The sequence below is a fragment of the Exophiala oligosperma genome, assembly GCF_000835515.1.
Source record: "Exophiala oligosperma strain CBS 72588 unplaced genomic scaffold supercont1.16, whole genome shotgun sequence".
In the NCBI taxonomy this organism is placed as follows: domain Eukaryota; kingdom Fungi; phylum Ascomycota; class Eurotiomycetes; order Chaetothyriales; family Herpotrichiellaceae; genus Exophiala; species Exophiala oligosperma.
Genome location: NW_015622833.1, coordinates 75,318 through 89,216, shown reverse-complemented (window position 1 = coordinate 89,216; position 13,899 = coordinate 75,318). Strand labels below are relative to the sequence as shown.

Genomic DNA, 13,899 nt, shown 5'->3' with positions numbered 1-13,899 from the left:
CGGCACAGAGATAGACGTAAGGTGCAATACACATGTTGTAGAAGAAGAGATAGATGATGGTAAAAGCAACCAGTACTCTACCTCCAACCACACTGGTCGACCTGTACTGGCACACTGTCGCAACAATCAACATCGCAGCGGACTGAGCCGCGAAGCCGATCATCAAGATAGTCCGTCGTCCGATTCTGGTGATGAGCCACATCGAGAAAAGTGTTGCAGCCAAACCAGCTGCAGTCATGCCAACACTCTCAGCAAAAGCATTAGTTTGGCCTGCGATTGCAAAGAAATAAGTGCCATAAACCAAGATGAACACGGCACCTGATCCGGTGAGAGTTGTCATGATCGCCACCGAGAGCAGTGTACGTCGAAGGTTTGTTTTTGAGAAGAGGTCAAATACAGCAACTCCTTTTGTCATGGCGCTTTCTTTTTCGAATGCGACCGTTATCTCTTGTAGTTCTGCCTCAAGGAGCTGTGGTGACGTATCCTGATGCCGGAGTCTGCGTAAAGCTTTCCTGGCTTGCTCGGGCTTATTGTGCTCGATGAGCCATCTTGGTGTCTCGGGCATGAATGGTAAAGCGATTGTGAGAAGTACAGGGCAGATGAAAAATACACCCAGTGGAATTCGATAAGCGTTCTTGCTCATTATGGTAGAGGTGTAGTTGTCCACAATCGAGCCGATTAGTAAGCCCACGCTGACAAGGACGTTGAAAGCTCCCAGAAGTGATCCTCGCTGAGCACCAGGAGCACATTCATGAATGTAAAGTTGCGGCAAAACGTCGAGAATACCAACTGATACTCCTATAATGATTCGTCCTGCATATATTGTTGCAAGATCTGTGGCAACCATCATGAGAATGACACCGAGGTGGTTGAAGCAACAACCGACGAATATCATCCACCTTCGATTCAAGACCTTTCCCAAGGGTCCGATTGCTAAACAAGACACAATGGCACCGACCAACATCAATGAGCTGATAAGTTGCTGTACAGTTGGGTCGATTCCCCAGCCTAGAACTGCGGTCTTGTCTGGAAAACCGAACACCATGAGAAATCCGGGCATCGCCTGGAAACCAGCGATAGCTCCAAGATCCAATCCTGATCAACGTCTCAGCAATCGAACACCTCGTTGGAAACTGGTTAGTACTCACCAAGTTGAAATGCGCCTAGACATGCCACTCCGCAATACAGGAATGCACGATAGTGGTGGAAGAACCCTTCCTTGGAGGGTGATTGCTCGGTTGTCAGTACCTCTGCCATTTTCCCTTTTCTTAAGTTTATACTAAGAATAGAACTGAGTTGAAATGAAGATAGGCGAGATCAATAAGATCGAGTGGGACAGCAGGTCACTATAAGAAGACAAGGAGCTGTCGATTCTTCTTTGGATCAGAAAGGCTATAATTTGGGGTAAGGGATGTTTGCTGGGTTCTCAATCCCTTCCACTTGGTGGACTTTGACAACAAGGCTTGAACTGGAGATAGAAATATGCCCAGCAAAAAAGTATCAATCTCAGAGGAAAGGAAATCGAGAATCGTGTTCGAAATCCAGACCTCAAACAGGTCGATTGGTCGAACCAGCCTAGTCTCACTTTGCGCTGCTATCGTTCCCCGTGGGAGTCAAAGTTCAAGACGCGGGGGGCGGGGGAGTTCCGTCAGTGGTGGACTTGCCAATAGCAAGCCGAGAAAGTGGCAACGTCCACAAGAGATTGAGTGCAAGTTGTTGGCTTCTGGAGAGACGAAACTGTGGGAGAACGACACACGACGACGTGGTGTGGGAGACATGTGGAATTTCGGGTCAGGCCCGACACAGGTCGAGGGGGACCTAGCCGATTTCCACAATTCTCGGGTACGGACTCCGGAGCAATGAGAGGAAAACCGGACTAGACTGGTTCGAAACCCCACCAGAACTTGATCTTGGCCTCCGCCAAATGATTTTCCACAGTCCTAGCTTTTCCACATGGATAATCCGGAGAAGAGACTGCAAGTCATCTATGGTCAGTACAGTGGTCCACGCTCCACGGTCCTTTGTGACATCCTGCCTTGTCCGAATCTGTATCAGCCATCAGCGTTGACGAGCATTCTCTATCAGTCACTGGTTGAGCTGGCCCACCTAAGACGAGAATGGCAATTCCAAAAGAGAATGTGCGATGTACGCAATTGAGGGACTCAAAATAGTCATCAGTGTGCTCTCATGAGGTGTTTTATGCCTAGCAGCAGTACCGAAAGTTTTGAAGTAGCAGTGGCAACATATGATCACCCTAGAATTACGAAAGTGCACGAGTCGGATGATGCTCCACACAACGGCGTGGATACTGTTCTGGCTGTCTGAACTTGGGGAAGCGAGACATTGACGACGAAGAGAGGGGCAAATCCCAAAGCTCCAGCAGAGTGTACGTCTGGTATTTTGTCGAGCACAAAGCACACTGTGTCAAGGTGATGAGATTTCGATGGATCGCCTGAACCTGCTCCCCCCATGCCATTACCCTTCGATGCCACTCCACCATATTTCCACTTCGCAGCTACACCACCTATCTAGTTTTTCTTCTGTTCGGTCAATCCCAAAATTCGATACAGGCAAACATCCTGTTATGTAGGTGGCTGCCAGAAGCTCCATACATACTCTGCAAAGATTCAGAAACCAGAGTGTCGTGTCCCCAACTCTTGAACATCTAGAGTGTAAGGACGAGGGGCCGACAGTTTAGACATCAGATCATAATTGAAGAAGTCTCGCCGGCATGTGAGGCGCGAACATTTACCGATGCAGTATTATTGAGCAAGGTCTCATTCGAATGGGTCGCCGTTGCATCCCAAGGGTACACCAAAATCATGAATGCGAGTAGGTCACGGTAAGTGCAGGTAGACTCTCGATCAGCACCAAGATTTTATAGAACCTGAGAAGCTTTTGTTTCATATGGATCATAATATCAACAAACTTTGTTGTGGGCCAAGGCTGCCTGCATCACGCGTTATCAACCAAGATAAGACTTAACATTTGATCCATGGAAAAGGCATCATTCTGACGCGTGACTCATTCACTATTATTGTGGGAGGAATCTTTGTGATGTTATTCAGCCTTCCAATATAAATACATACAACAGCCCAGACTCGATTTTCGAAAAGCGGTTCTTGGTTGCTGAACAAGATCGCTTTATTTCCTCACGATAGCTTTCTTCGGTACAAGAATAAGTCGTAACGATGCCGAAAGAACCTTCAAACGAGAGTAGGGCGCCCACGCTATCACAGCGCATTCAACGTTCACTTCGCGTGGAAGACTTGCTTGGTACGAGCCCTGAAGTGACCCTGCAACGAACATTGTCCACTGGAACGGCTGTTTCGACGGCGTCGAGTTTTGGCCCGCGAACGGAGTTGGCTCGCTTCCCCCCCTCAGGCACACACGTCACCTTCCGGGATATTGGACGAGGAAGCTGTGGCAGTATTTTCGAGATTCCAGGAACATCATACGCAATCAAAAGAGGCTCTGATGTTTCGTCGATCTGGAACGACTTTAACCTCACAAACTTGGCGTATAATTCCCACATCAAATGTTTGTTCCTTTTCCAAGCCGACTTTCCCAACCGCGAAGTTCCACGCTCTCCTCTTGCACGATTCTTCAACAGTCCGGAATCCCCATGGTGGGAAACAATGATCTCATTATTTCCGGAGGGAGATCGTACCAAGGCCGCCGCTTTTCATCTCGACCGAATTTTGCCTATCACCAAAGAGATGAGAGAGGCTATTGTACAGACGTACTTTAGTCCGGACCAGTCCACACAGCAACAAGTGTTGGGCAATATCAACAATAAGGATTGTCTCGTTCGTCTATACTTTGGTCAGAACGCACCCGCCTCTGAGTTATACGATAGCTCCGACACCCTACGAAACTTTCCACTCTACCTTGACCGAGCCCAACAACTCAAGCTTGATATGGACAGGCTTGCAGAAGAAATGGCCCTTGGGCTAGCAATTTTACACTGGGAGGCTCAAATTGACACACAAGACGTTGAGTTTGTGATCGGGACGTCAACAACTCCGGTACTTAGTAGTTACCACCCTGACAACCGGCGAATGCCTCCTCCAGTCTCGACTGTTGATGATTTTAGTCAAAGAGAGATCCAAATGTGGATGCTAGACTTCGATAAGGCTACACAAGTCGAATTGAATGAGGGAGGTATTGTTCAGAAGTATTTTGTGGCTGTGACGGGGAACGACCCCTATTTTCCGCATCCGCGATTGGACACTGGGTTGTGGGAAACCTTTCGTCGAGCATATTTAAGAGGTAGTCAAATCATTCTGAAGACAAAGAGAGTCGACAAATATGTGCTTGGACTGCCCAGCAAATTGATTCAACGTTGGGAGGAATGGGGGGATATAAGTATGGAAGATGATGAAGACGACCCTTTTGAAAGGAATGCGGACGAGGAGGACGATGACGAAGAAGACGAGGATGAGGATGAGCTTTCTGATGATACATCCGATGATGATTGATCGAGAAGTTGTGTTTCAAATATTCATAATTCGAGTACTGCTATGGTGTCATTCAGACCCTGCTGCCATTTCTCACCGAGAACAATCAAGTGCTTTTGCAAATTGTTCAAGACAATAGGGTCTAAGATGTCGGCAGCAGAACAAGGTCTATGAGCAAGCGGGTCTTTCAATTTCAGACGAGCTCACTCCATTGGCTGCCACCTCTGGCACCAATTTCCTCGAAAGAATAGGTCTTGATATCGGAAGGACCCTCACTTTCCAAAATGTAGCCCTTTTCACACCTTGAAAAACTCACCTTCGCCTGCTGCACCTCATAAAAATTGTCAAAGCGTGCATCGAGTGCGTGGTACATATCTTGGACATCCCCCGATGGATGCAGGACTTCCCACGGATGCGTACATGCACGTGCCTTGCATGTCTTTAGCACCAGTACTAGCGCATCCAGCCGTGATAATAGACTGGACAGCTTCACCGGTCCTTTGTTGGCATTCCCCGCCGAGTCAAAGTGATATGGTCGCGAATGGTTCGTGGTGTACAGGTTGTTTAGCTCATGAGGGTCATCCTGTTGGCTTTGTTAGTATCGACAAATTGGTTTCGACAGAACGGTTAGTGCGCAAGGTTTCATACGTTGAGATCATAAAGCTCGTGCTCGCCACTGCACCAGACAGCGTAATAAAAGTTGTATCCTTCCCCAATCAATCTCAACCCTTTATACGTGTTGTTCCAAAACATCGATCGCCCGTAGTTGCCCTCGGCCAGGGCGAACCCCCAGTATTCCACGTTGACGTGTTCATGTCTGGAATATCTAGCTTCGTCCAACGCCCGTTCCGTGAGCGGAATGGCGGCACCATCAAAGTCGGTACGGGATCCGGCTCCAGCTAAGGACAGGAAGGTCGGTGCTAAATCAGTGTGGGACGTCACGACGCCGCTGATTTTTCCTTTCGGCACGTTTGGTCCCCGAACGATCAGTGGAACGTTGATATCCTCTTCGAATCCGCATTCTTTTCCCGGTTGAAGCCTGTGCTGTCCGATATGATAGCCGTTGTCGCTTGAGTAGAAAATGTACGTATCGTCAAGGATGCCATGCTCTGATAGTCGGGTGATGACTCCATCGATAATATCGTCAACAGCCTGTAGTGCACGTAGCCTATTGCGATAGAAGTCGTCGTTGAAGTCTATATTTTCTTGATTCTGTCTGGGCAAATGTGAGATCCATGACACCCCGCTTTCCTAGGTGACTGTTAGTGCCAAAACAGTGACATTGCTGGGCAGAGTCATATGGGTCAACGAACTTTGTCAGGATTGAAGTTGAGAGTCCGTGGAACTCTGGTGTCATTGAATAGATGTTTGTGTCGATCAGCCGGGACTGGAGGGGAGGTAAGAATTGAGTGCTCGTTTATGCGTTCTCCCACCGAGGACTCTATGATTTTGAGATTACTATGCGGAGCAATGGGTGCTATGGTCAAAAAAAATGGCTTGCGCGCTGCAACGGCATCATCAAGGAAACCATAAGCTTTATTCGCTATGACGTCTGTAGAATATTCTCCGTCATGGCTGACCGGAGGCTCTCGATCTCTTTGGGTTGTGGCGTTTAGGTACTCGTAAGTGTGAGGATCAAGAAGGAAATCAGAGCCAGTGAACCCAGCTGGGAAAGGAGAGTCATAGTTGCTGACTGTGTGAGCATTGAACAATTTTCCCGTATAATAGGTGTTATAACCGGCCTCCTGCAGCCAAACAGGCACCCAGGCTTCGTTGAATCCCTGACTGATGAATTTGGGATATCCACCTTTGAGATGATCAGCATGCTTCTAGGAGACAGAGCAAATCCAAGCAAGATGTACAAAGACTCACCATACGGTGGGTTCACATCTGTGACATTGGTGTTGTGAGCAGCCTTTCCAGTCCACAAATTGACCCGCGAAGGGCAGCACAATGCGACCGTGCAATAATGTCGCTCAAAGACCGTACCATGCCGAATTAAGTGTCGTTGAAGATTGGGCAAGTATGCCAAGGAGTCTAATCGTACATCCTGATCATCTGTTAAGATAAAAACAATGTTGGGCTTAGTATTTGATCTGCCCATGCCCTGAAGCTTTAGCTGTGCATCGGAAGCCGAAGTTGCGAGACATCCGAGGCCATAACAGATGGTAGCGATGAGAGAAGCTTGCAACATCTTGAATGTGAAGGCCCGGCATGCAGGGGCATGTACCAAAGAGCTTGCTTATTTGATTCCTGTAGCAGAGAGATATCGCCTTATGTACCCTAAATCTACCGAGGGTTCAACCAGATTCTGGTGGCTGGCCGAATTATAACCACCTGTCACCCGGATGGAGTTAGCGTTGACTTTACGGGTTCTTCATAATCACGTAATCCCCCAAACAGTTGGCATCATCAAGACATCTATTATCTCCCGCCAATGAAGTGCAGCCGAGCCAAAATGACGAGCTTGACGAACCTCATGGACGAAAATTTGTAATGTACGGAGGATTGTGCAAAGATCGTGACATCCGTCTGCTTGGAGGTTGGATGCAAGACAGAGGAGAGAATGTCGGCCGTGAAACTACCCAACGAAAGGAGCCGCTTGCTTCGGTCGGATACTGAATCACTACCTGAGGAATCCTCGGTGGTTGACCATGAATCAGTATACGACGAGGAATACCATAGTCAGTCGATCCGTCGACTCTCTTCCGCAAATCTTCCACCTTATCACGAAGACTATCCTGCCACGGAAGAGCCGTCGTCGACGATTGCAATTTGGACCGTGGTTCCTGTGTCTCTCCTTGGTGAGTAAAACCTCCATCTCGTCCTCCGTATGAATGCGTACTCATTTTGAAGGCGTTTTTGTCGCAAATGCCGATGGGTCGCTCGTCGTCGCTTCAAGTCAGTACATCTCTTCGGAATTTGACCAACTCAACAAAGCATCATGGTTGATCATGAGTTTCGCATTGGGCGTCTGTGCGAGTCAACCGCTCGTAAGTAGTCTTTCCATCCAGGAGCCACCGGTGGCTAATTTCTGTCTGCTATCAGTATGGTAAATTAAGCGATATCTTCGGTCGCAAGGTAAACTTGGTCGCCGCGTATATTTTCTTTACAGCGGGATGCTTTCTCTGGTATGCTCCGGCGGCACCCTACGGTCCTGGCATGCTGAAAAGTAATCTGACACCGCTGAACTTATACAGTGGCATTGGAAAAAAGTATTGGCATGTGCTCGCGGGCCGAGCCATATCGGGAGTTGGGGGAGCAGGAATGACAGCACTCGTGTCTGTCATCATAGCGGGTAAGAAGCAAGATACTGAGCTGTGTCCCCATGCATTTCACTTATAAGGCCAGATATGGTTCCTGTCCGCGATGTCGCTACATGGAGAAGCTATGTCAACGTTGCTGCCACTTCGGGTCGCTCTCTGGGCGGCCCTGTCGGTGGATGGCTCACTGAGACTGTCGGCTGGAGATGGTCCTTCTATGGACAATGTCCACTCACCCTTATCGGACTACTTCTTATTCTATGGAAACTTCCCCATAAGACTAACCAAACTGGAAATCAAGTCAGCCAGTCTTTCTCCCAGAAATTTGGAAGAGTTGACGGATTTGGCGCCATCACATTGGCCGGCTCTATCTGCTCATTCCTACTCCTACTACAGACAAGCACAAACGGAGCGTCGTGGCAGTACCAACTGGCATCAGGATTGTCCTTCGTAGTGCTCTCAGCCGGTTTTATTGCGATCGAATACTCCCTTGTCGCCGAACCAATCCTGCCATTGGGGTTGCTGGCGAAAAGAGCAGTCCTCACATCATACTTGGTGGCTGGAGCTCAAATTGCAGCACAATTTTCAATGTTCTACCTCGTACCAATATATTTTCAGCTTGCCGGACTCTCTGTCTCTGCTGCAGGGTTGCGACTTGTACCGGCCGTGGTCGGTAACGCAGTAGGTGGTTTGATCTCTGGTTATGTCATCCAAGCAACTGGCCGCTACAAAGGCCTGACCGTTTCCGCAAGTACAGCAGCATCAGTTGGCTATCTATTGATTCTGCTTCGATGGCATGGCACGACCCACTGGGTTGAATTGAGTTATTTTCTCCTTGGTGGGTTTGGCTCTGGCGTTCTTCAGTCGACCAGCTTCGTCCATCTGGCGGCGAGCCTGGACCAATCTGAGATCGCTATTGCTGGAACTTGTTTGTATCTGACGCAGAACATCTTCATGCTGGTGGGTATCCAAGGGGCTACCGCTGTTCTGCAGCCACACCTCAAAGCGAGCCTTGAACGGGACCTGAGTGGAGTGGAAAATAAAGCTCAGGTAGGATTACGCTAATGCCGGACCTTATCCACGTTGTATCATATGCTAATAGTAGAATAGATAATCACGAAAGTTACCTCCAATATCGAACTCATCTGGCAGTTTCCCGATTATATCAAAAAGACGGTCCTCCGGGACTATTTCGATAGCTTGACGGCAGCATATGGCAAGAATAATCAACGTCTGCTAGATTTATTAACGCTAATTCGGAATAGGTATCTCGTTGGGGTTTGCAGTGGTGGGATTGATGCTAGGGTTCACTATCAGAGCCCGCAAGATATAAGTTCGGGTCTGCCAAACTAAACATCCACTCTGACTCCAGAGAACCTTTGTGATCTTCAATTTCAGCTCACAGCATTATTTGCTCTTACATAGGTGGTCGTACGGTGGTATAGTCAATCGGGAAGACGAACAGCTAATGCTCAGAAATTTCCATTTGGGGTGAGTGTAGTAGCCAGGCATGAAGGGTGGCTTTACAATAGTGGGATGTCAGTCTATATGTCTGATACCTGCATATCAACCAGGTCGTATTCTTTTGGAGTTCGCCTCCCAACATCATGCTGGAGTGGCCGTCTCGTGACTGCGCTAGGCCACGGCATGAAGTGCCTCGCGACGCGAGACCGAATTGGGATCAAAGTAAGGCTTCTCTCCCAACGACACAACGCGATTCCCCTGGCGTTTGCCGGTATAATCGTTCGTTGCCGTGTGGAAAACGGAGCGGTTGTCCCAGATCGCCAGGTCATTCTCGTTCCATCGGAAGCGTACCTGCAAATCATGATTCTCAGTTATCAACTGCAAGAAGTACTCCTTCAGAATCTCGCTTTCTCTAGGTGTGACATTATCAATCCAACCAGCCGCAATTTGATGACCCGCTCCGAAAAGACTCTTCCAACCTGTGACTGGATTGGTGCGGACTACAGGACTGAATGAAGGTCAGATTAGCTTCAAGCCACCGTTCCAGAGACTGCAGGATATCCTAATTCTTACTGTGAAGCAGTGAAGTCAAGCCCAGTATTTTCCGGAGCTCCACGGTCTTGGTCAATAAGTTCTTCTCCAAACTTCTTCGCGACTTCGTTGAAGGCTGGCTGATGATGGGTAGCAGTCAAGGAATCAGCAAGCTTTTGGAAGGCCGGCGATAGCCGGTCATACAGTTCATAGCCTGAGGCCCATAAGGTGTCACCACCGGCATCCTCAGGCTTGTTGATGATCTTGAGGATCGCATAGTCTGAGGGGATCCGTTCGAATGTGATACTGTTCCTCTGTGTGAGCATGTGTTGGCAATACAATTCTGTCGAGAGACCTACTCGGCGTGCCATCCTTCACTGGCTAGTTTCTTGGACTCTGCCGAGAACCGATCCTTGTAGAACTTACGGTTTTGCTGCATTCCAGGTTAGCACAAAAGAGTGATGAGATTGGACGGACTCCCGAGAACCACATACCTCCGAGGAGATGACAGAGACTTCATCATCGAGCTTCCCATTTTCATCAACTGCAATGCCTCGTTTGCTGTTTGAAAGCGCGTGACGATGAAGCTGACTCACTTGTTAGCAACATCAGGTCTAATAGTTGCTATTGTAACATACCTTTGATGTTGCAGGCTTTCCAGTAAGCTCTCCCAGCTTTTGACCAAGTATCTTTTGATCGTCGATATTAAGGTCCTGGTTGCGGAAGAAGACTACGCCTCGCTGAGAGACTGGGACCGGTCACCATTTAAATTCGTACGCAAGGTAGAATACACGAACCAGTTATGGCCAAGTCGCGGATCTTGTTGTCATCATGTAAGATCTCGCTGAGTTGGAGCTCTGGGTACTCCCTGCCGATGATATTGGTGACCTCAAAAGACTTGTATGCGTCAAGAGAGCCAGAATAATTCAAGGAATTTAGACTTGGACTTGCTCCCTTGTCGACGGGGACGGGAAGAGTGCCAGGCTGGCTTGAGATAAGATCAATATCCGCAGCTGGAGGCGCCATATTTCTTGAGAAGGATTATCGAGATGGAAGAGATCGTGCTTCGCGGGACACTTACGGCTTCAACTGCGTATATGAAGGTTCAGAGTCCCATGTTGCGTCTCGATCGACAACTGTCTTATAGACCGTTTTGTGATCAGTCACTGCGTGATACCAGTCATGCCGTTGTTCCGAGTTGTCAAGTTCCGCTATCTCGGTAGTACAGAATGCATAATCGTGCTGCTCTCTTGCTCATCTGCGGTGGCATCTATTGGCTCTCCCTGGATGTTATCATTCGACCTTCAAGCACGACATGCTTCTTTTGAGCCCGACTGACTAATTCTACAGTTCACATAGGATGCATCGACAAAGCCTGGACGATAATCTAACCATTTACAAGCTGCTTTTCACAAGTTTTTGAGGTCCACAGACACGCGCCTAGACTTCACTGCCAACCACAAGCACACCTTCATCACGCGCATTGCGCAATGTCGTTTGGGAACTAAGGCTAAGATGCGTAGACTCTATAGAATCTATAGCCAATACTCGGAATTTATGACTCGAGTCCGGTTGTTCATGCATGTCGTCTCAGTATCCTTCATTATTGCACGATTCGTATCGAGTCCAACAGCGGGAATAGTGATCTTTTCGCAGAGTCTTCTTGTCTCAAGCAGCAAAAGATCCACTGCCATTGCTTTTACGGGGCGGGGGATCTAGAAGACGAGGGAAACAGGCAGGAGTAGCAGTGGTAGGTGAGGAGACAAGCTTACGTATGAGCCAGCATGACGAGGTACATCGGATCAACTTTCTTTACCGCCCAAGAAATGAACTTCGAACACTCAGTCGGAGCTTTGCATCTATCATGTCTATTTATCAACCTTCGAATCTTCCAACACGACGTATACAGTGTCATTGCCGCTGACAAGATCCTGCCTACGCGACCATACCTTGCTTTCTACGAATTGACTAAAGGCAGATTTTGGCAGATTCAAGGCGTGTCTATCACACCCAATGCCTACGATGCAAAACGGAAATCCAATCGTTTGTTACCCTTATCGGTGGTTGTAGCCAGGTATTCCGTACGTTGCTCTTCGGTCATACTATTCCAAACTCGGTCGCGGTGTCGATTGCGCAATGTATAGTACACCTTCGCAAAGATATACAAAAATACATTCAGAACACAGAGGGAAACAAGTGTCCGATTTCCACGACGATAACGAGGTCTGTCGTCTGCAAGACTCTGTCAACAAGCCTTTCAGGGGATTAAACAGGGCAAATTCTCACCTTGGCGGTAGATGTTGCTGGCGATGATGCCAGAAGACTGACATGCCATATTGTACAGTGCTGCGCTTACAGTCCTGGACCTGACTGAATTTGAATTTCGGGAGCTCCACCCCACTTGGATTGCGTGGACGCTGGGATAAGCGAGCAGAGTTGTCATGATGCCAAATGCTGCCCACTTGTTGATCGAGTTGATATCAACGGCGTAAATGTATGACAGAAACGGCAGGGCCCACAGTTGAGCAAGCAGACCAAATATCCAAAGCTGATTTACAATCTCGGAAAGGTATGTGAAAGTCAACATGGTGATGATATGACCGACATAGTTTGGAATCGACAGTAGATTTGTCATGAATGTATTGAATCCGAGGCCCCTCAATGTCAAGGTCAAGTATTGTGTCGGGGTGGCTATACTGTATGAGTACGATCGTGACCAATTGAAGGCGAAACGACTTACTCATGGGTGTCTGGAAGTTTAGACCAAGCAGATAAACGGGCCAGAGATCGTAGTCGGAAACACTGTCCCATAGTAACCTGGGAGTGATTGGCTGTCTATTGTGCATTGAACTTTTGCTTGGATCTTCACGAATGACTCTGTTGACCATTATAGTCTCCTCGCTGGGCTCTCGTCAGCGTGTATCCTTGAAACGCGCCTTGAGTCTTTCATTACCGTGATGTAAACCAACCCCTCTTTCCCCTTGCCCAATTCGCCGTTTGACAAGGGCCTGGTGGCATCAAGACAAAGGCAATGAGCCCTATTACAAGTGTGAAGAGTCCCTTCACATCACTTAGCTGACCAGGAACGCAAACAGAGGGATCACAAAATACCTCAACAAGGAATAGCCATCTCCAACCGGCGTAACCAAGGTGTCCTCGGAGATGGAGCAATCCGAAGCCCAAGAAGCCGGCGATGATGTCAGCAATCGACATGGCAGTCCACCAGAAGCCAAGACGAAGGGAGAGCTCGCCATGCTTATAGAAGTAGGACAGGTAAAGGATCATCTTCCCGGAGTCAGCAGCTTCATAGTAGACTGGTCGGAGCACTCACGTCTGGAATGAATCCTCCTTGTAAAAGGCCTAAGAGACACCTGCATACCAAGAAACTAGATCGTCCAGATAGCCAGAATTGAGCACTGGCAACAATCGACCACAGAATCATCTGGGTCGGAATCCATCGATCTGGCCCTATCCATTTCGATACCAGTTGAGAAGGCAGCTCCGCACAGAGAAAGGACAGCTTAAAAACAGAGTTGCCCCAGTTATAGTCTGCTCGTTGTCAGCCGTGTTAGCAGGACATGTGAGGTGCCAGCAGAGTTCAAACCATTTGTGTTCATGTGGAGCTCCGGCAGAAAGTTGTCAGTCAGCGCTTGATTGATGTTGGCCCTATCCAGCTCGAGTGCCATGAACATGACGCAGGCAAAAATCATGATCCTCAAATCTATTTTTCGGAGCACGCTATACTCTTCCCTCCAAGTCCATCTTGCGGAAGGATCAAACCGATGGATGTTTTCCCAATCGGGCCGAGGGAGATAATATTTGGCAGAACCGGGGTCATCGAAGACTGAAGGCTGTGTTGCAACAGTGTCAGCGTCATAGCCGCGCCGTCTTTGCCACCAAAACTTCTTTTCTTCGTGAGGCTCGCCTAGATTCAGACTCCGTATCACTTCTGTAGAAATTTTGATCTCAGGACCCGACGGCGGACCAATTAAGGATTCATTGCTGACAATGACCTCAGTCCTTGGGGATGGAGTTGACTTGACAAGGACTGTTGCCATTTTGACAGAAGGAAGGAGATGAGAGTAATGCAATACACCAGAGTGCGAGTATTGGGAATAGAGGCCAGTGATATATGTGTTAATGTTCTACTTACTCCGGTGGTGGCTATGTCAACTCTCAAT

At 48.3% G+C, this 13,899-nt stretch overlaps 3 protein-coding genes across 3 annotated transcripts; 1 reads left to right on the top strand and 2 right to left on the bottom strand.

Annotated features, from left to right (window-relative positions):
• Window positions 1-4,653: 4,653 nt before the first annotated feature.
• PV06_10830 (uncharacterized protein) lies at window positions 4,654-6,687 on the bottom strand (the record flags this gene model as incomplete). The annotated part of the gene is made up of 4 exons (XM_016412417.1): window positions 6,333-6,687; window positions 5,774-6,267; window positions 5,109-5,711; window positions 4,654-5,043 (listed from the first exon to the last, which is right to left on the bottom strand). The coding sequence occupies exons 1-4, from the start codon at window positions 6,652-6,654 to the stop codon at window positions 4,654-4,656; spliced, it is 1,809 nt and encodes a 602-aa protein (XP_016257142.1). The 5' UTR covers window positions 6,655-6,687.
• A 230-nt stretch (window positions 6,688-6,917) lies between these two features.
• Window positions 6,918-9,832, top strand: PV06_10829 (uncharacterized protein). Its single transcript, XM_016412416.1, has 8 exons — window positions 6,918-7,264; window positions 7,317-7,453; window positions 7,509-7,591; window positions 7,661-7,758; window positions 7,812-8,773; window positions 8,834-8,939; window positions 8,989-9,705; window positions 9,771-9,832. The coding sequence occupies exons 1-7, from the start codon at window positions 7,027-7,029 to the stop codon at window positions 9,054-9,056; spliced, it is 1,692 nt and encodes a 563-aa protein (XP_016257141.1). The 5' UTR covers window positions 6,918-7,026; the 3' UTR covers window positions 9,057-9,705; window positions 9,771-9,832.
• Window positions 9,359-10,744, bottom strand: PV06_10828 (uncharacterized protein; the record flags this gene model as incomplete). Its single annotated transcript, XM_016412415.1, has 6 exons — window positions 9,359-9,695; window positions 9,761-10,024; window positions 10,078-10,151; window positions 10,213-10,305; window positions 10,357-10,466; window positions 10,516-10,744. The coding sequence occupies 6 exons, from the start codon at window positions 10,742-10,744 to the stop codon at window positions 9,359-9,361; spliced, it is 1,107 nt and encodes a 368-aa protein (XP_016257140.1).
• Window positions 10,745-13,899: the final 3,155 nt, after the last annotated feature.

What these genes read in the sequence shown, in the direction of transcription:
- PV06_10829 (XM_016412416.1), top strand. Translation starts at nt 7,027, where the DNA reads ATGTCGGCCGTGAAACTACCCAACGAAAGGAGCCGCTTGCTTCGGTCG. An exon ending in GAGTGGAAAATAAAGCTCAG is followed by an intron (nt 8,774 to 8,833) that starts GTAGGATTACGC and finishes ATAGTAGAATAG; the next exon opens with ATAATCACGAAAGTTACCTC. An exon ending in TAGCTTGACGGCAGCATATG is followed by an intron (nt 8,940 to 8,988) that starts GCAAGAATAATC and finishes AATTCGGAATAG; the next exon opens with GTATCTCGTTGGGGTTTGCA.